A 19863-nucleotide genomic window follows, 5' to 3' on the forward strand; every position below is an offset into this window, starting at 1 on the left:
GGTTTTTTTTTTTTTTTTTTTTGTGGTAATTAACCCGGTAGGTGTATAAGACGAGTACGGGAGGTATTTTTGTAATTAATTCCTTTTTCAGGGTCCAAAACGTCTCTCCATTTCCCGCCTAAAACCCTGAACAAAGGAAAAAAAAAGACATTCTTTAAGAAACAGTATAACAGCACGCGGGGCTTCTCCGCAAACTTCACGACGATCCATTTTCTAGGGTCGCTTCCCTCTAAAAATTTCTACATTTCTCGGTGAATCTCAACTGCAGGACTAAAGTTTCTTCGATTTGCTACCGTGCATTTGGTTCGTTCTGCTTCCGGATTTTCGTCTTTGTGTTTGTTGAGCGGTAGGAAGTTCAGTACACAAGATTAATCAACTCGGCGCACGGTTTATAGCTTCTTAGGAAGATCACTTGGTTATTTGTGTTTTCAAGTGGTTTTGCTCTGATTTTTGGCTTAATCCGGTCTTTGTTCACTGTTTGATACTCATTTTAGGGCTGGAAATGGCTCTCGAGGAGAAACCAAGAGCTGATAATTCTGCAGAGTCACCGACCTCGGTTCTGGAAGACGAGGTTTTTTCACTTTCTTCACTCCGGCTTCTGACTCTTTTTTTGTGCTCTTGATTCTTTTGATACGGCAAAAGACCTCGTCTGGACATTTAGCAGGAAAAAAGGAGTCGATTTCGTGTTTTTACCTGCTTTCAAGAAGAACTTTTAAATGGTGCTTAATAAAAAGGATTATTCCGTCCTTGAAATTATTATTTATTAGTAAAAGAAGAACGAAGAACTTTCTGGAAATGATTATCTTAATGTGTAATGATTAATCTATCGTTTTTCTTTTAGAACGCTCCTAAACAGCCGCATGGAAAAAATGATTTTCCTTACTCTCCTTTTTACTTTTTTATTCAATCATATTCTGTCGCAACGCTGAAATAGAAGATTTTTCATGTTTCCCTGAAAAGATTTCCCTGGGTCTAACACTTATTAACTTGTCGGCACTTGAAAACAAATTTGTTTAGATATTCAGTAATGTTTGCGGTGATATTCATTGAAAAATGGTGGAGATACCTCCAACGTCTGACAATGTTGAATTAAATGGAAGGAAACATGTAGTCTATTTTAAGATTCCATATGGATCTCTAACACTTGCGTGTTTGTTTTCTTGTGCATTCTTTTGCCATCATGTTCAAATGAGCTATGTTTGCATGTCAGTAGGGAATATATCAAATAGTTTATTCGATTCCTACTGAACTGGTATCCGTTTTTTTTAATGCTGCGCCAAATTGTCTTGTGACTTTTTTCCCCCTTTTGCATGAAGGATATATGTAATGGGGAAAATGAGATCAAGTTAGAGGAAAAGATAATTTTGGAAGCAAAAAATGGGGATTCCAGTCTTATATCAAAAGAAATGGCAGAGGAGGAACAGAAATTGCTGGAAGCTCGGGTTAAGGATGAGGAGACCGAGAAACTTGAGGATTCAAAAGAATCTGCAAAGTTGAATGACAATCAGTTTACCAAATTGGATGAACTTCTCACTCAAACACAGTTGTACTCAGAATTTTTGCTGGAGAAAATGGATGACATCACATTTGTATGTCTATGTGCTTTATAATTTACAGATTTTAAAGTTATGCGCCTTTTCTGTCTCTCATTGAGATCGTTTTCAACTTTTTGCTAGAATGGAGTGGAGGAAGAGAATAAATCTGTTGAGAAAAGTAATGTGCGTGGTTCAAAGAGGAAAGCTGCTCCACGTTATAATAATGTAAGAATTATGTGCTTCTCACGTCTTAACATCTTGGGGTACTGTTTTAAATCCTTTTTATATTTGAAATTTTAACCTCAAGTAATGTGTTATTAATTGAACTTAATCTTGAATATCCTTTATTACTGCAAACTATTGGTATATTTTTAAATAAATTCTAACCTGGGATAAAAATGTTTCTAGAGGAAGGCAAAAAGAGCTGTTGCAGCTATGCTGACTAGATCAAAAGAAGGTGAGCACGGTGAAGATGAGAACTTGACCGAGGAAGAAAGAATTGAGAAGGAGCAGAGTGAACTTGTACCTCTGTTGACTGGTGGCAAATTGAAGTCCTACCAACTCAAAGGTGTCAAATGGTTAATCTCATTATGGCAGAATGGGCTGAATGGAATCCTTGCAGATCAAATGGGGCTTGGTAAGACAATTCAAACCATTGGCTTCCTTGCACATCTGAAAGGGAAGGGACTGGATGGACCTTACTTAGTAATTGCTCCTCTTTCCACACTTTCAAATTGGATAAATGAAATATTGAGGTAGTCTCTCGTGTTAACTTGGTCTTAACATTTTTTAATAATAAATTGTTTAGTCACCTTATTTTCTCCATTTGTTTTTATGTCTCCTTATATAGATTTGTGCCCACAGTGAGTGCTATTATTTATCATGGTAACAAAAAACAAAGGGAAGAGATTCGAAGAAAGTCCATGCCTAAAACAATTGGACCTAACTTCCCCATAGTGGTTACTTCTTATGAGATTGCAATGAGTGATGCTAAAAAAGTTTTGAGGCATTACAATTGGAAATATCTTGTCGTTGATGAGGTCAGCCATTTAGACTATGCTTCTACTGTCTCTTATAAAATATAGTTCATGAATTTTAGACACTCTTAGTCTTTAAAACATATTTTTCTTGTAGGGGCATAGGCTGAAAAACTCAAAATGCAAATTGCTGAAGGAATTGAAGTACATAACTGTTGAAAATAAACTGCTTCTTACTGGGACACCACTGCAGAATAATTTGGCAGAGCTTTGGTCGTTGTTGAACTTTATTTTACCAGATATTTTTTCCTCCAATGAAGAATTTGAGTCATGGTCAGTATGCCTTTTTATCTTTAGATGGGTGCTTATAATCTTAAGATTTGTTTTTTCCATTTGTGAACATGGTGGTGAATTTATAGCCTCTGGAAGTACTGCAATTTGTTAAATAAATAATACCACATATTTTGAGACTGTAGTTGCAGGGGGTCAATCAATTATTATTACCATATTCAAGACTGATTTGCTCCTAATAATTTGTTCAGGTTTGATCTCTCTGGAAAGAGTCATGCTGAAGAACAAGAAGAAACACAAGAGAATAGAAAGGCCCAGGTTGGTAATTCTTTGATGTTTTTTTCTCCAACCCTGTATGTTGTTATTTGTTGCATAAGTTTGTCATATATAGATATTTGAAACCTGCAGGTGGTAGCAAAACTGCATGCAATACTGAGACCATTTCTACTTCGGAGAATGAAATCCGATGTTGAGCTAATGCTCCCTCGGAAGAAAGAAATTATATTGTATGCAACCATGACCGAGTGTCAGAAGAACTTTCAGGAACATTTAATTAACAAGACGTTGGAAAGTCATCTCTCCGAGAAGGGATCAGGTGGTTTAACATTGAGTTTTAGTATATAGATGCCATTTGCTTGTCGTTGTAACTACCAAGTATGTTGCAGTATAATTTCTTTGTTTTTCTGCTCTTATCATTTGGTATATGGCTGAGGGATGATGGTTTCTCTTGGTTGCCAGTTGGCAATTAAGTTGCTAAGTAGCCAGGGGGTTTACGGATAGCGAGTTTCCAACTCCTTTAAGTTTTGCACTATACTCGTTTAAAGTTTATTTGTTAAATAATACACTTCAATGTCACGACTAATATGCAAAATGAATGAATCTATTTTAAATTCATAAAAGAATCCAATCTAACTAATAATACATTTCAAAAGTTTTTAAAGGTCACTTTAGATATGAAAAATCATTTATCCTACAATATTTTAGGATTTCTTATTAATATTATTATTTTAGAGTTTATTTTTTTGCATATCTATATTGGTTTGGCTCAGCTTAGGCATAAAGAAAGAGAAAAATCAAACCAAACTGCCTTAGTGCGGTTCAATGGTCAGTTTGGTTTGGTTTCGTATACTTCTAGTTGACATAAATGAGTGTTTAAATCTTCAAATGCCGTGGGCTTAGGTTTCAGGTGCATGCTTGTTCTGGTTGTATTTCATTTAGGCTTTTGTAATATGTGCATTAAATGTTGCTTGGTTAAAACTGTTGTATGTGCAATTGGATCATCTTGTGCATGATTTGTTTAGGCTGCTTATTTGATGGTAGGCTTCATTATATTTGTTATATTCGTTATATTCCATTCCATATTATGTTCTGCTAATTGTGGTAATTTTGTGAAAATGTAGGCCATGTTTTGAAAGGAAAGCTTAATAATTTGATGGTCCAGCTTCGGAAAAATTGCAACCATCCTGATCTACTGGAATCAGTTTTTGATGAATCATGTATCTTTCTCTCATTCTTCAATCTGTCATGGTAAAAAATGTATTATACAATTTCACTTAAACCCTTGTTTTTTTTCTGACAGATACATATCCTCCTGTAGAGCAGATAGTAGAGCAGTGTGGCAAATTTCGCTTACTGGATAGATTGTTGACGCGACTGTTAGCACGCAAGCATAAAGTAAATTGATTTGTAATCTTGTTCAGTTGTTCTTCTCAGTTTTGTCTAATTGCCTACGTTGCATTTCTATTAGGTCCTTATCTTCTCTCAATGGACTAAGATTTTGGATATCATGGACTACTATTTTAGTGAGAAGGGATTTGAAGTTTGCAGAATAGATGGTAATGTGAAACTAGATGAAAGGAAAAGACAGGTATGAGCTTTTGAATGAACTATCTGAATACTTTAAAGCCTGTTGTGTTGTGTGCTGTTGCTATTGTTTTCCCCTTCGTTCTTGCTTTCTTCACATTGTATGTGCCAAAATGTTGCAGTATGGTGTTAATATCAGAAATTGTTGCACCAAAGAACTATGTTCAATTTATCTGTTATGTGTAAAGCTACGTTACTAATGGAAAATATACGTGCATGATGCATATACATATTCCTTTGACAAATATCATTATAGAATCTGGTATATCGAAGAAGATGAAACTACGAGGAGAGTTGTGATAGAATTTAAGCAAGAGAGAATTCATGGATAATCACAAACGCTTTTGTAACTTCTATTGGAACTGGCATAAGCTACTCATGAAGACTAAAGTTGACAAGCACCATCATATTGTGGAACTTCATTCCGGTGACTTAGAAGCTGCAACCATATGGTCCTCTTATCTGCCATATGCAGCTGGAAACTTGCTCTTGGCTATTATAGTCCTAATGTTTTGATGGACACATTTGGAAATTGTGAGATTCCATGTCGGTTGGGGAGGAGAAGGAAGCATTTTTTATAAGAGCGTGAAAAATTCTCCCTGACAAATGCGTTTTAAAAACCTTGAGGGGAAGCCCGAAAGGAAAAGCCCAAAGAAGACAATATCTGCTAGCGGTGGGCTTGGGCTATTACAAATGGTGTTAGAGGCAGACACCGAGTGATGTGCCAGCAAGAAGGCTGAGCTTCGAAGGGGGTGGAAACGAGGCAGTATACTAGTAAGGACACTGCCTTGAAGAGGGTGGGTGGATTGGGGGTCCCACATCGATTGGAGGAGGGAACGAGTGTTAGCGAGGACTCTAGGCTCTGAAGGGAAGTGGATTGTGAGATCCTACATTGATTGGGGAGGAGAACGAAGCATATTTATGAGGGTGTGGAAACCTCTTCCTAGCAGACACATTTTAAAAACTTTTGAGGGAAAGTTCAAAAGGAAAACCTTAAAAAGGACAATATCTATTAGCGGGTGGCTTGGACTATTACAGAAAGGTTGTCTCAATCTTTCTGTGAAGAAATCAAATATGTTAGTCCGTTAGGAGGAGGGGTAGGGGAGTATAATGGCAACCATATTTGGTGTGGGGAGTTAGTCATCGGTACCATATAGAGACTAGAGTTCTAATTCTATGGGGTAGGGTAAAGCAGAAAAAATAGCCAATAATTTATAGAGGATTTATGCAGAAGAAAACAAAAGGAAAAATACTTCGAAGGAAAAACAAAATTGTGAACCTCACTACGGGGCAGAAATGTATGCCTTAATGACGCCACCTCGCCTGATCCTGGCAAGTTTCCTTAGGTGCTGATGAGTGTTTCCTAGTCTAGGTGCATGCCAAGGCCTTCCACTTGGCTCATATTTGTCCGAGAAATGTCCAAAATTCTCAGTATTGCCTTCGTGCTTTATGCTTTGTGCTACTACTTTAGTAGGTTTTGTTGGGATCTTGAGAAACGTTTAGTTGAGACTGAAATAATTACTTGCATGTTACAAATTAGTAATCTATAGTTATATGTGATAATAAATTGAATTTCCCTTTATATGCCACAGCTGGACTAGAAATGTTGTAAATTTTTCCTTTATGAAAGTGTTGTAATTGACAAATTTAATTTTTCTACATGTAGATCCAGGAGTTCAATGATGTTAACAGCAACTACAGGATATTCATTCTAAGCACCCGAGCTGGTGGTCTGGGTATTAACCTTACTGCAGCAGATACCTGTATACTGTATGACAGCGATTGGGTATTTTTCTTGACACTCCATTTATTGTTCAGTTTCTGGATTAATATTGACTCACCACATTGCGCATATACACCAGAACCCACAAATGGATTTGCAGGCCATGGATAGATGTCACAGGATTGGTCAAACGAAACCCGTACACGTTTACAGACTTGCAACAGCTCAGTCTGTAGAGGTAACTTGCTGATGGTCTTAATCTTTTGGTGTGTTCATATTCATGATGCTATTCATCAGTACTCTGAGGACTTGTCTTAACAGGGCCGCATTCTGAATAGGGCATTTAGTAAGTTGAAGCTTGAGCATGTTGTCATCGAGAAGGGGCAATTTCACCAGGAACGAACTAAACCCAACTCTGGAGCTATTATAGAGGTTAGTTGACTGACCTGTTTCAATCCATTTCTACTTCTACCGTGAAGAAAATGGATCTTTTGCATTGGAGATTTGCCGTGTGACCAACATTTCTTGTGGCTGCAATGCAAATTTCCATTTACACAAATTTTCAGGAAGAGGATCTGCTGGCACTACTAAGGAAGGAAGATTCTGCTGAAGATAAGATGATACAAACAGACATTAGCGATGCTGATTTGGAGCGTATTTTAGACCGCTCCGACCTGCTTCCCCCGTCTGGTTCAGACGACGAGAAATTGAAAGTTTCTGGTGATTTATACCCCCTCAAAGGGCCTGGTTGGGAGGTGGTGATACCAACTTCAACAGGAGGGGTACTCTCTACACTCAACGCTTAACTGTTAACAAGTAGTTTTGAAGGTGGTGTTGCGGTTTGGGACACGGGGAAATGTATGTAGTTGGGGGATTCTGTTGCATGCAATTTTTGGTCTTTTTGAGTTTCTGAGCATGCAAAATTATGATTAGGGCAGCATGTTTTGTTTGAGGTTGGGAGATACACTTTGTGAAAAGCAGTCTTCAGAGAAGAGTTTCTAGGGCGTTTGGCCTTAGAAACTTGATTGATCTTTTTGGGACGAATTAAGAATATGAATTCCCTTGCATACATTAGTGGCTGGATTGATTATTAAGATGTATTCCTTATAGACTAAAGTATACCATAGAGTCTCGAACCTCCTCCTCTTAATAGAGGCTTGACTCCTTTCTCAAAAGCCCTCAAACAAAGTACACCATTTGTTTGAAACTAGAGTCGTTTTCGACTACACCTTCGAGGTTAGTAACCTTTTTGTTCGACACTTGATTATTCTATTGACATAGTTAAGTTAAGGGTATGACTCTGATACTTTAGAAATCGTGGACCTCCACAATGGTCTAATATTGTCCACTTTAAGCATAAACTCTCGTGGTTTGCTTTTGGCTTTCTAAACGGCCTCATAGAGTTGTATTTCTCAACATTTATGTCTTGACATTTTTTTTATAGTATTTTTAATTATGAATGTTTAAATTAGATATTGGTAAATATACACCAACTCAGTAGGGTTATTAATTTTTATTTTTTAAGTAGGCACTCATTTCTTCACCAGTCTTCATTTAATGAAGTCATGAAGACCATCTTCTTAGATATAGCGACTACTCCTTCGTACTTGAAGCACATATGATGGCATAGAATAATACACTTTTATTTTTTTGGTTTTTTTTATGATAAAGATATTTCTTCCATTTTAAAAGGAACATAACGCCTAACTCAAATAAATACTTGTTTTTTGGCCGATAAATAAATTATATTTAAAATACTTTAATTTTATTAATTAACTTTTAAATCCACGTCAGCCGGTGGACGAAAGGCCCACGTGACCGGCATGTAAGGAGAGGCTTACGTAAATTAATTTGGACCATTAACTGTTTGACTCACCTGCCGTTCACCTTTTTCTTCGTGACGGCCACTTAGACCATGCCACGTAGTTTCACTCGCCCAGCGACGCGTTAATGTCGAATCTACCACTTATAATGCCATGCTTTAGCGTTAAAACAACTGGTGGGTTTATCACTACAATAACTTTATTTAAATTTATCTCAAAATTTCTACGATTTATAAATAATAATAATTATTAATATTTGAATTTTCAAAATAATCCTTTTAATTTTAATTAATATCCTTACAAATTTAAGAGTATTATTGAATTTTTTTAAAAAAATTGAGATATTTTTTTTAAGATAAAATGTAAAATTGAGAGATATTTTTATTCATTTTATTTATTTAATATCTATAAATAATCAACCATTATCCAAATTAATATTTGAATTACTAAAATAAATTGGTTATTAATTTCGGGCTTACACGGAGGCATTATTAGTGTGATAAGTAGCGCATTTTGTTCTCTCACATTCGCCAATAACCTGAGACTCGTTCCCTGGAAAAACAAACCCATTCCAAACCCCCACTTTCCGGCCTCCAGCGAGCTTCAAGAGCGGGGGAACCGCCGTCTTTTCTTCCATTTCTTTTACTCAGGCGATTGCAAAGGATTGGACGGAGGTGCTGAAGCAAGATGTGGCGCTGTGTTTCTCGTGGCCTTCGCGCTTCTTCTTCTTCCTTTTCCAGGAAATCGTCGCCTAATGATCACCTCAGATCTCACTTTTCTAGATTCTTCTCCGATTCGGTATGACCTTCCATCATATGTCTTGTTTATTGAATATGAGCTTCGACTTTTGTCTGGATCTTTGATTTTAGAATGTTTTCCTGTTTCTCTTGGTTATCATCTTCTTTTTCCTTTTATCGAGGATGGCGTGTGGAATGGATGAACAGACTATGCTTTGTTATTCTCTCGTTGTTTCTTTTTTTTTTTTTTTTTTTTTTTTTTTTTTATGCCACCTTCCTGTATTGTTAGTGATCTGTGTATTTTAATCTTGTGTTGATTTGGCTAATTGCTTGCATGAGAGAATGAAATGTAATTCTGTTTTGCATTGGTCCCATTGATTGTGCTGATCGTAGCTAGCTCTCTCAAATTTCTTTCCTAGGGCTCCAGTATTTGTGTAAAACTTCTCATGAAGATGGTGACTGCTAATAGGTTTTTATTAAATATTTAATTATTTCTTCTCTGGCTGATGGCAGACGGCAGGTCGCTCCTCATATACTGTGGTTGATCACACATACGATGCGGTTGTGGTAGGAGCCGGTGGTGCAGGACTTCGAGCTGCTATAGGATTGTCAGAACATGGATTTAATACTGCCTGCATTACTAAGCTTTTCCCAACTCGATCTCACACTGTTGCAGCTCAGGTAGGGGGTATTCGGACTTATGGTAATGCTGTCTGTTATGTCTCACAAATTGGTAACTTACCATATGGCTTCAATTCTCTTTTTTGTCTCCAAATTTAGGTTAAAGTGTCTTATTTCTGAGACTCGAATTCTGATAGAAAAGATCTGTAGTCAAAGGATCATTCTCTAAACTAACCCAAATTCTGTCATTTTATGAGAAACTAATTTCAACGAAGTTGAAAAACTTACTGTAAGTCTCTTTGGGGTTCTAAATGCAATAATTCTCAACACTCTCATCCTTCGCAACAATTCCTTCACGTTTAAAGAAGTGAGTGAAAGTTCTTTCTATTTTCTCTCAACCAGTCTTTGGCGGATGATTTTTTTCTTTCTTTATTTTTTTCTGGCTATCAAACGTTTATGGCGGATCTAAGGCCTCTTGTAAACCTTTCTTCCAATAAAATCAAGGAGAGATCCAAGAGTTCTTGTTTTCAACCCAAATTCTGTCCATTTAGCAGGAAGGGACCACTTTCTTTACTTTTAAGTTGCCTAACGAGTAATGACAAAAAGGCCTAGACACTACTAGAGAGAAACACAGAATCTAGCAATGCGATGCTAGATTGGCTAGCTATTTAGAACTGGTTGAAGGTATTGCTTGATGAATTAGATTTATTGAAGCAATACCTAACATATTGCTTAATGAATGAGGTATTGCTTAATGGATTGTTCTATTGGTTTTTTGAATTAGATTTTCTTTTACTTGAACATATTGCTTAATGAATTGTTCTATTGGTTTATAGGGAGGTATTAATGCTGCACTGGGAAACATGACTGAGGATGATTGGAGGTGGCACATGTACGACACTGTCAAGGGGAGCGATTGGCTAGGTACATATTTAGAACTTTGGATAATTCAAAAATATTGTCATGCAATGCGATGCTGGTATTGTGCTTAGAAGCAAGCACACAAACACACATCAAAATGCTCGTGGCTTCTTACTTGCCAATACAAAGCTAGTAGCAAAATTTGTTTATATGGTGCACTTTTATGTGCTTACCTTGCGTATATTTTCTGATCCTTAATGATTTAGAACTTGTAGGTGTGCAAAAACAAATCTATTTTATTTGTACATTCAAATCCTTGACCTGTATGGTTTTCATTTTCTAGGTGATCAGGATGCCATTCAATACATGTGTAGAGAAGCACCAAAAGCAGTTATTGAGCTTGAGAATTATGGACTTCCATTTTCTCGTACTGAAGAGGGAAAAATATATCAACGTGCATTTGGTGGTCAGAGCCTCGACTTTGGAAAGGGTAACAATTCATAGTATATGTTCTCATTTCCATGTTGGTCTCCCCTTTAACATTGAGAATCTCATGTCTTCAATTTTTTTTTATTTTTACATTGTCTTCTTTGTAGGTGGACAGGCATATCGTTGTGCATGTGCTGCTGACCGAACGGGGCATGCTTTATTGCATACTCTCTATGGCCAGGCTATGAAGCATAACACACAATTTTTTGTGGAATATTTTGCTTTGGATCTTTTAATGAATAGTGATGGTATATAAACTCCACTTTCCTTGAATTTTACGTAATATTGTAGATCTTTCCACCCATGTTTGATGGTCACCCTTACCACCGATATTGGCATTTCAGGTAGCTGCCAGGGAGTGATAGCATTAAATACAGAGGATGGTACACTACATCGGTTCCAAGCTGCATCAACAATTTTAGCTACTGGGGTACTGTATGCCATTATGATCGTTATCACAATGTATGAACTGATAAATTATTTTAATATAACTCTCTGCTTTTTCAGGGTTATGGCAGAGCATATTTCTCTGCAACCTCTGCTCATACCTGTACTGGAGATGGAAATGCCATGGTTGCACGTGCTGGGCTTCCACTTGAGGTTCATATTTTTTCCTTTTCTAGTATGGTGGTGGAAGGTTTTGGATAATTTCTCATTCTCTTTTTGGACCTTTTCTTTCCCTTTCTTGCACAGGATTTGGAGTTTGTGCAGTTTCATCCAACAGGAATATATGGTGCTGGATGCCTTATTACTGAAGGTCTGAACCGGAAGTTTGAATAATAATTTTCCTATTGGGTTTTTCCCCTCACTCTACGTGGACATAATACTAATTTAAATGAAATTCTTTTTTGTTCTGTAAAAAATTAGGATCTCGTGGTGAAGGAGGCATTCTTAGGAACAGTGAAGGTGAGCGCTTTATGGAACGATATGCCCCAACAGCAAAGGATCTTGCATCAAGGGACGTTGTCTCAAGATCCATGACGATGGAAATTCGGGAGGGTCGTGGTGTAGGTATGAAGCTTTTATCCCTCCTAGTATTAAATAGATGCATTCATGTACTTTCTCCCAGCTAATAAGGCGTGGCTATGTTGATAAGGGCATCTAACAAAATAACTGTTAGGGAGTATACTAATTTGTTCTTTTTCCCTATTTACTATTTTTCTTTGGTTACTGAATGCATAACTTTTAACAGGACCACTGAAGGACCACATCTATCTTCATTTAAATCACTTACCCCCTGAGGTACTGAAGGAGAGACTTCCGGGTATCTCAGAAACTGCTGCCATTTTTGCTGGCGTTGATGTTACCAAAGAGCCCATTCCAGTGTTACCTACAGTGCATTATAATATGGGTGGAATTCCAACTAATCATCATGGAGAGGTATGCATGAAAAAGTAACTCTTATTTTATTCATTTTTTCTAACTGAGTATCCTCTCTTAAAATGTTTGAGAGTAAAAAATTTGGGAGTTAAAAAAATAGTCAGGAAGATTCGCCCTCTAATGTTTCTGTAGAATTCAAAATGTCCTCACTTTTTTCTGCCTTCTCTAACGTCATTTGTAAATTTGTTATTTATCAGGTAGTTACAATCAAGGGCAATGATCCAGATGCTGTAATTCCAGGATTGATGGCTGCTGGCGAGGCAGCTTGTGCCTCGGTTCATGGTGCCAATAGGCTTGGTGCAAATTCGCTTTTGGACATTGTTGTCTTTGGACGAGCTTGTGCAAATAGGGTAGCAGAGATCAGTAAACCAGGCAAGATGCTTATTTAGTTATTTTTAACTGGGAAATGAATGATGAACCCACAACCTGATTCAACCAATAATAATAAATCGATAATGTTGAATGATTATATTTGGGCAATTTACAGGGGCAAAGCAAAAGCCGTTGGAAAATGATGCTGGTGAGAAGACAATTGCATGGCTAGACAAATTAAGGAACGCAAATGGTTCACTTCCCACCTCAAATATTCGGTTGAACATGCAACGAATTATGCAAAACAATGCTGCTGTCTTCCGAACTCAGGAAACCTTGGAAGAAGGTAGCCAAATCGAAAAGAGAGAATTTTAGTTTTGAACTTCTATACAATCTGCAACTCTGCTTAATTTCGTTTCATTTTTTGTTATCGTTCTGCTTCTTTAGGTTGCAAATTAATTGACACGGCATGGGAAAGTTTCCATGATGTGAAGGTCAAGGACAGGAGTTTAATATGGTAATAATAGGATCATGGTGTTTTCTGTCTCTTTGTTTTAAATATTATTACAATTATCAAGTGTTAATACTGAATTCTTTGAAGAGTTGATTTAAGGTCTTTATTCGTTGAACAGGAACACTGATTTGATCGAGACAATTGAATTGGAAAATCTTTTGATCAATGCCTCTATTACCATGCACTCTGCTGAAGCCAGGAAAGAGAGCAGAGGAGCACATGCTCGTGAAGATTTCACAGTTAGTTTTATTTACTTCTATTAGTAGTGATTCAACACTTCCCTATGACTTCAATATAGTAATTTTGTATACTCTGTTTATGCAGACAAGAGATGATGAGAACTGGATGAAGCACACATTGGGGTAACTCTCGTGTCTGACACTTCGAAAGAAAAAAAAAAAAACTGCCCCGTTTTTATTATTCTTAGTCAGTCACCTTTTCACATCTTGGGACTCCGGATCTATCATTGACCCATGGCTCAACTAGATTAACAGAAATAAATCTCTATTACTAGTTCGCCCATGATTTCAATTGATTAACTTCTGCTGTGTGTTTATTAATATGATTGAATTTGCAGATTCTGGGAGAATGAGAAGGTCAGACTGGACTATAGGCCAGTGCACATGAACACATTGGACGATGAGATGGAAACAATCCCTCCCAAGGCCCGTGTATACTGATGACTTATTCAACCATAATAGATGGAAGAAGACTGCAATAAATCACTATAGGTAAGCCATGTGGATGGTAATTATTTAAAGTTAAGTGTACTATCTGCAACTTAAGCAGGTCGGTCGTTTTTATGCTTACAAGTAAATTATTTCATTGAGCTTAAGCATAAATTCGATCTGCAGGCCGAGATGCCTTGTCTTTTAATATTGTCTTTTCTTTGCCATGGCCTACCAGTTGATATGACTGTTGTGAAAGGAGATGGACGTTTATGAGGTACAAACATGTATCCAATTCAAGTAGGAGATTTCAAATTTTTTTTACTCAATAAAGTGTTTTGAGGTGAACTTTCCTGAGTTTTTCCTAGTCGAGTTGGTTCCTTATTCTTGAACTTTTTCATTAGTGGTGACTGCATAGTTGCAAGCATACCTGAAAGATCTTAGTTTGTTTTGAAGTATCAATCGATCCTAGTTCCTTCCAAATCATCATTCCTAGTCATAATTGCCTCGACCAAAATGTCAAACGCCAATAGTTTTCAGTACCACTTTTTCTGCCAAGTTGTTGGGGTGTCTTGTTTATCGTGTTTTTTCTTCTACTACTACAATGATGAGGAAACTTTCATTTGATTGAATTGATGAATTTAGAAGGAAAAGAAAAGGTTGTAGTGTGGTTTATTTGATCTTATGTAGGGACACTTTCTCCCACTTTGGCTTATACTGAGGTACTATATTCCAACAAAGTACTTGTTGCTTTTCCTGTAGCATTTCCATTGAAGATTTGACCTGAAATACCAACCCTTCCACCATTAGTGCTTCTAATCTAATCAGAACCATTCATTCATATGAGTTGTAGATTTTTATGGTGAACCACACCTCCAGTATAAGCAATCTCAAGTTTGTGTATTGTTTGGATTTGGTGTGATACTCAGCCAATTTGCCATAATATCTGTGTAGTTGTGTGGATGATCTTTGTTGAATATCTATCTATAAACGGCATGTTTGAAAGTAATTAATGTTGTAGTAGTTAGAATTGCTTGCGTCTTTTGTTCAAAATCATTTAAAATCAATTTTGATGGTATGAAACCCTATTTCAATGTGATTAATCAATCATTATGAATGATTGAAAGCATGTTTTAAAGTGATTTTAATCATTAAAAGAAATGCTCGTACACTTGCCTAGAACAATAGTTTAAGTTTGGTATGCTTCATCCATAGGGGAACTTCGAACTGAAAACCAATTTGTTTACTACTTACTAAGACTCAATTGTTTTTCTTTTTTTGGCAAAAATTAAATCAACCCGACCTTTGAAGTTTGATGATCGCTCAATCTCTGCCCTAAAAACATAAAAGGAAAGGGAAAAGAAAAAAAGGTAAAGTGAAAAGAAAAACAAAGAAAAATGAAGAAAAAGTAAGGTGCACAAAGTGGGGGGTCGTCTTCGTAGATTAAATAACAAAGAAAATATGGGGCTTGAGTTGATTGCTTTGATTTTTTGTCTAATCAAACCGCTCTTCTTTTCTTTAACCATTCTTTCTTATATTATTTTGATTACTTTATTAAGGCTCTAATTGGAATCCAATCTCTCTAAATTCAATCATTTATCAAACAGTTATCATAACCAATTGGGTCTTTTTTCTTTATTGAAACCTTCGAAACCTTTATATTCATAAACTTTTGATTTTTGTAATTACTTCATCAACCTTACAAAAACTTGCAATTAAACTAACTCCCTTAATCGTTGTTACGATGATTTTTTTAGCTTATGCTTAAACATACACCGTTACTGATATGGTTGTCATAGTTCAAGTAGTATAATCTAATAAATGGTTTGGAGGATTGCAAGTCGTGAGTGGGAGCGCCACTCGAAATTGAAATGAAATTTATAACAACAAAAAAAAAAATATAAGAAGTGTTTTATTTTCCAACGTGGATTTAGGGTTCACTTTGTTTTTGAACCCATCAAAGTGCGAGTATGGGGGAGTGTCCTCCGCCGTTGCTTTTTCGAGATGTCCCATTTCTGCTTGTCGAGAATCACTCCTGTGGGCCCCCACTCAAATTGGCCCTTTTCCCATCCTTCCGGGCCCATTCGGCCCATTGACCGCCCATAAAGGACCCCCCTTGGCCCTTTCCTCTTCTTCTTCCCAACCAAAACTTTTTCTTTCCAACTTTACAACTATTTCTTCCCCTATTTTTTTACTTTAAATTTCAAACTTTTTTCAGAACTAAGGATAGAGATCGGAACTCACAACCCGTTAAAGGGAAGAAGAAAAAAAAGTTTATCGACGCCTTTCTTTAATACCTCTAGCATAAATAAAAAATATTGTAAGAAAATTATGAGAAATCGATGCCAAAGAATACAAACATCAATAAAAAGTTGGTAGCATGATGTGTAGTAAACTTAGCTAGTTACATCATATTTTTACCGTAAAAATTACAAATGAAGATGAATTCTGAAGTTGTGGGTAAGACTTAATTCTCTTCATATAGCTAAGAGAAGTTGAAACAGAATTCCTTTTGAAAAAAAAAATACAAAATTCTTTTTAACCAATGAAACCATATCCGTAGTGAGGTTGGCGAAGGCCATTCATCTCTTCAACTCTCATATCCAAGGATTAGAAATGGGTGGTGAGGCTAGAGTGACACAAAAATAAAATCCAATCCAATGACCTAAATTTCATTTTTTCATATTAAACAATGTATTTATTTATCTCTATTGACTAATTTAGTTACCAAAATTTAGTTTATTTGAAGATAGTAATATTATTTAATTATAAACTCATTATCATTCCCTAAATTAGTTGAGGTGGGACTTTCATCCGATCGAATTATCTAAATTATTGGATTATACAAACCCTATTAATGCTTCCGATAAAGCAAAAAAATATTATAGAAAATAAAAGAAAAAGAAGAAGAAAATAATCGTAAATGTTTGAATTTTTTAAAAAAGATAATAATCAAAAGAGAGTGAAAAAAAGCGGAAGGTGGACGTTCATGAGTTAGTGTTGTCATATCGACCAATGAGGGCCCGCCATCATATCACTGCCACGTAACCAGCCGCACACACAGCTTGCCCTGACAAGGACTGTACTCCATTTTTCTTTTTTCTTTTTTTCACTTTTTTTCTTTCTTAATGCTAAATATTTATTATATTTCCGTTCTATTAACACATCTTCTTTTATTTATTTATATATTTTAATTAAAAATAAATAAAAACCAACTTTCAAAATAAATAAACGAAAAAAAAAATTAGTAAGCTTATAATTTTCAAAATAAAAACCAATTTAAAAGCCTTAAAAGTTTAGGAAGTGAAATGAAAAGAGGTAGAATCAAGCCTATTAAAATTTTTTTAGGCTAAGATATCTTAAGGATGAACCCAATGAGAATAATGTTCACTTTGGCCTTATCCTTTTCGTCCCTAGTTGAGGTGAGCTTTTGAGCGTTTAACCTCTCGTTTTAGTTTCTCTGCAACTTAATTGGATGCGTGAATTTTGTTTGGTTGCAAGCGAATTTGTAACAAAACAACGTGGTTTACCTAAAATGTTTTTTAAAATTGAGACGATAATTACCCAAATAGTTGTTTTTTGGATTTTTGGAAAAAAATAAAAAGTAAATTTGGGGACTCAAAAAGGACCCAAAATCTCTCTCCTCTTGAAAATTTGTAATGAACGGGGAAAGTCGGGTCCCCTCCTCTGCCACCTTCAACGGACTTGACTGACTTCAATCAGCTACACACACACTCGCACCTTCTGCCCCTTCATTTATTTCTCCTCTCTCTCTCTCTCCTTCACTGGTCCAGAGACTTCTTCGCTTTCTCCCACTTTCCACTTCTCTCTCATCGTCTTTCTTCTTCCGGTAATGTGATTCCCTCCTTTCTCTCTGGTTTTGGGAGCGAAGGGTTTTTTGTTTTTGTTTCTGTTTCAGATTAATGGCGTATATGTGCGCAGACAGTGGCAATTTAATGGCAATTGCACAACAAGTAATCAAGCAAAAACAACAGCAGGACCAACAGCAACACCACCTTTCACCTCTTCTTCCTTGGACTAATTCCAATCCTTCCCCAACAATGGCTTCTTCTTCTTCTTCTCCTACTTTCACCTTTGGGATTTCAGGTTCCGCCTTCTCCGACCCGTTTCAGGTCGCCGGAGCTGCTGATTCTACCGACCAGCCTTTTCATTTCTCGAATTTGGAGCACCCTTCCACCGGGTTTAGATTCTTCCCTAATTTTGGCGGCGGTGGTGGTGGAGAGTTTGAATCTGATGAATGGATGGACAGTTTAGTCGGCGGTAGAGATTCCACGGATAGCTCCGATCTTCCGTCTGGTTGTGATGGTTATGGTGAGTTTGGTGGTCTCTATGGTGTGGATCCCTTTAATGGCTCTCAGCCGTCTCTGTTCTACCGAGAACTTCTCCCGGAAGGTTCGTACAAGACGAATAGTGTTCTGCCCCCGTTGCCTTCATCTCCACCACCAGTTAAGGATGCTAAAGTAGCCAATTCAATGTCGGGAAGTCTGCAGAAGAATAACGTCGTCGAAAGCTCGTCTAGTGCCCCGGAAATCGACTCCTCTTCGCCGCCGCTTCTGAAAGTCTTGCTCGATTGTGCGCGGCTCTGCGACTCCGAACCTGACCGAGCAGTAAAAACTCTTAATCGGATCAGTAAGTCGTTACGAGAACATGGAGATCCTATTGAACGAGTTGCGTTTCACTTCGGTGAGGCTCTTCGGAGCAGATTATCTCCGACGGCAATGAAGAACTGCTTGGTTACAACTGATAGCGACGCTAATTCCGAAGATTTCTTGCTCTCTTACAAAGCTTTGAACGATGCCTGTCCTTACTCGAAGTTCGCACATCTCACGGCCAACCAAGCGATTCTGGAAGCTACACAAACAGCCAGTAAAATACACATTGTCGACTTCGGAATCGTTCAGGGTGTTCAATGGGCTGCGCTTCTGCAGGCTTTAGCCACACGAGCCACCGGAAAGCCTATCAAAGTTCGTATCTCCGGAATACCCGCACCATCTCTCGGAGATTCACCGGCGGCATCTCTATGCGCCACTGGCAACAGACTCTCCGAGTTTGCAAAGCTTCTGGAACTGAATTTTGAGTTCGAACCGATTCTAACGCCGATTGAGGACCTAAACGAATCGAGCTTCCGCGTTCAATCGGATGAGGTGTTGGCCGTGAATTTCATGCTTCAATTATACAATCTCCTCGACGAAGTTCCGACTGTAGTTCATAATGCTCTCTTATTAGCGAAATCGCTGAGCCCTAAAATATTGACTCTCGGCGAGTACGAGGCGAGCTTGAACAGAGTCGAATTCTACAATCGCTTCAAGAACGCATTAAAATTCTACTCCGCCATTTTCGAATCGCTAGAGCCGAATTTGCCGCGAGACTCTCCAGAAAGACACCAGTTAGAAAAACAGTTACTCGGCCGTCGAATCGCTGACATAGTTGGATCTGAAGAAGAATCAGGAAGCAAGAGAAGAGTACGCATGGAAGCCAAAGAACAATGGAAGAATTTACTGGAAAGCTCCGGATTCAAACCTGTAGCACTCAGCCATTACGCCATTAGTCAGGCGAAAATACTTTTATGGAACTACAATTACAGTTCTCTTTACACACTGATCGAATCGACGCCAGAGTTTCTGTCTCTGGCATGGAACGACGTTCCTCTCTTAACTGTATCTTCTTGGCGTTGATCGATCGTCTTCTTTCCTTTCTTCTTCGTTGTTGGTGATAACCAGTTTCGATCAGCCAGGTCTTTTTCACTGGTATGGTATGGGACTGAAAACAAAAGCGAAAACAAATATCAAATTGCAGTATGGATGATGCCATTGCCAGAAATTTCAAAAGCTCGTGTTCAAAATCTGAAAAGGAAAACAGTGGCTCTTCAGTCTTTGATTCAAACCCTAATTTGTCGCAGGCAGAAGGATTATTCAGTGGCCGCCATTGCCGACCTTTGGAGTAACCCATTTTCGGTTCTGAGATTTCGTTCTTAACTCCCTCTCTAAGTTTCGGCGTTAATTAGACCAATATTGTAATTATCAAAAAAAAAAAAAAAAAAAAAGGAAA

At 37.4% G+C, this 19863-nt stretch overlaps 3 protein-coding genes across 5 annotated transcripts; all 3 read left to right on the plus strand.

Annotated features, from left to right (window-relative positions):
• Positions 1–167: 167 nt before the first annotated feature.
• LOC111483152 (ATP-dependent DNA helicase DDM1) lies at positions 168–7459 on the plus strand. Of its 2 annotated transcripts, none has more exons than XM_023129302.1 (16): positions 168–346; positions 495–571; positions 1317–1589; positions 1677–1760; positions 1944–2290; positions 2386–2575; positions 2670–2845; positions 3055–3121; positions 3212–3398; positions 4204–4299; positions 4383–4477; positions 4551–4670; positions 6333–6452; positions 6529–6627; positions 6711–6821; positions 6956–7459. In XM_023129302.1, exons 2-16 carry the CDS (start codon positions 503–505, stop codon positions 7193–7195), a joined length of 2274 nt encoding a protein of 757 aa, XP_022985070.1. In that variant the 5' UTR covers positions 168–346; positions 495–502; the 3' UTR covers positions 7196–7459. The 2 variants fall into 2 exon arrangements, with proteins under 2 accessions (XP_022985070.1, XP_022985071.1); XM_023129303.1 differs by having other exon boundaries at positions 168–303.
• Positions 7460–8721: 1262 nt separating this feature from the next.
• LOC111483154 (succinate dehydrogenase [ubiquinone] flavoprotein subunit 1, mitochondrial) lies at positions 8722–14161 on the plus strand. Of its 2 annotated transcripts, XR_002718320.1 has the most exons (17): positions 8722–9010; positions 9463–9630; positions 10407–10494; positions 10775–10921; positions 11028–11168; positions 11265–11350; positions 11428–11520; positions 11614–11677; positions 11788–11931; positions 12113–12300; positions 12498–12672; positions 12788–12958; positions 13060–13129; positions 13245–13365; positions 13451–13488; positions 13704–13857; positions 13981–14161. XR_002718320.1 is itself a non-coding variant. In XM_023129308.1 (16 exons), the coding sequence occupies exons 1-16, from the start codon at positions 8900–8902 to the stop codon at positions 13804–13806; spliced, it is 1908 nt and encodes a 635-aa protein (XP_022985076.1). In that variant the 5' UTR covers positions 8722–8899; the 3' UTR covers positions 13807–14159. The 2 variants fall into 2 exon arrangements, 1 of the variants encoding a protein (XP_022985076.1); XM_023129308.1 differs by having other exon boundaries at positions 13704–14159.
• A 3283-nt stretch (positions 14162–17444) lies between these two features.
• On the plus strand, positions 17445–19837 carry LOC111483125 (scarecrow-like protein 4). The gene has a single exon (XM_023129264.1). It carries the CDS (start codon positions 17718–17720, stop codon positions 19488–19490), a length of 1773 nt encoding a protein of 590 aa, XP_022985032.1. The 5' UTR covers positions 17445–17717; the 3' UTR covers positions 19491–19837.
• The last annotated feature ends 26 nt before the right edge of the window (positions 19838–19863 follow it).

Source organism: Cucurbita maxima, unplaced genomic scaffold, assembly GCF_002738345.1.
Source record: "Cucurbita maxima cultivar Rimu unplaced genomic scaffold, Cmax_1.0 Cma_Scf00008, whole genome shotgun sequence".
Lineage (NCBI taxonomy): Eukaryota > Viridiplantae > Streptophyta > Magnoliopsida > Cucurbitales > Cucurbitaceae > Cucurbita > Cucurbita maxima.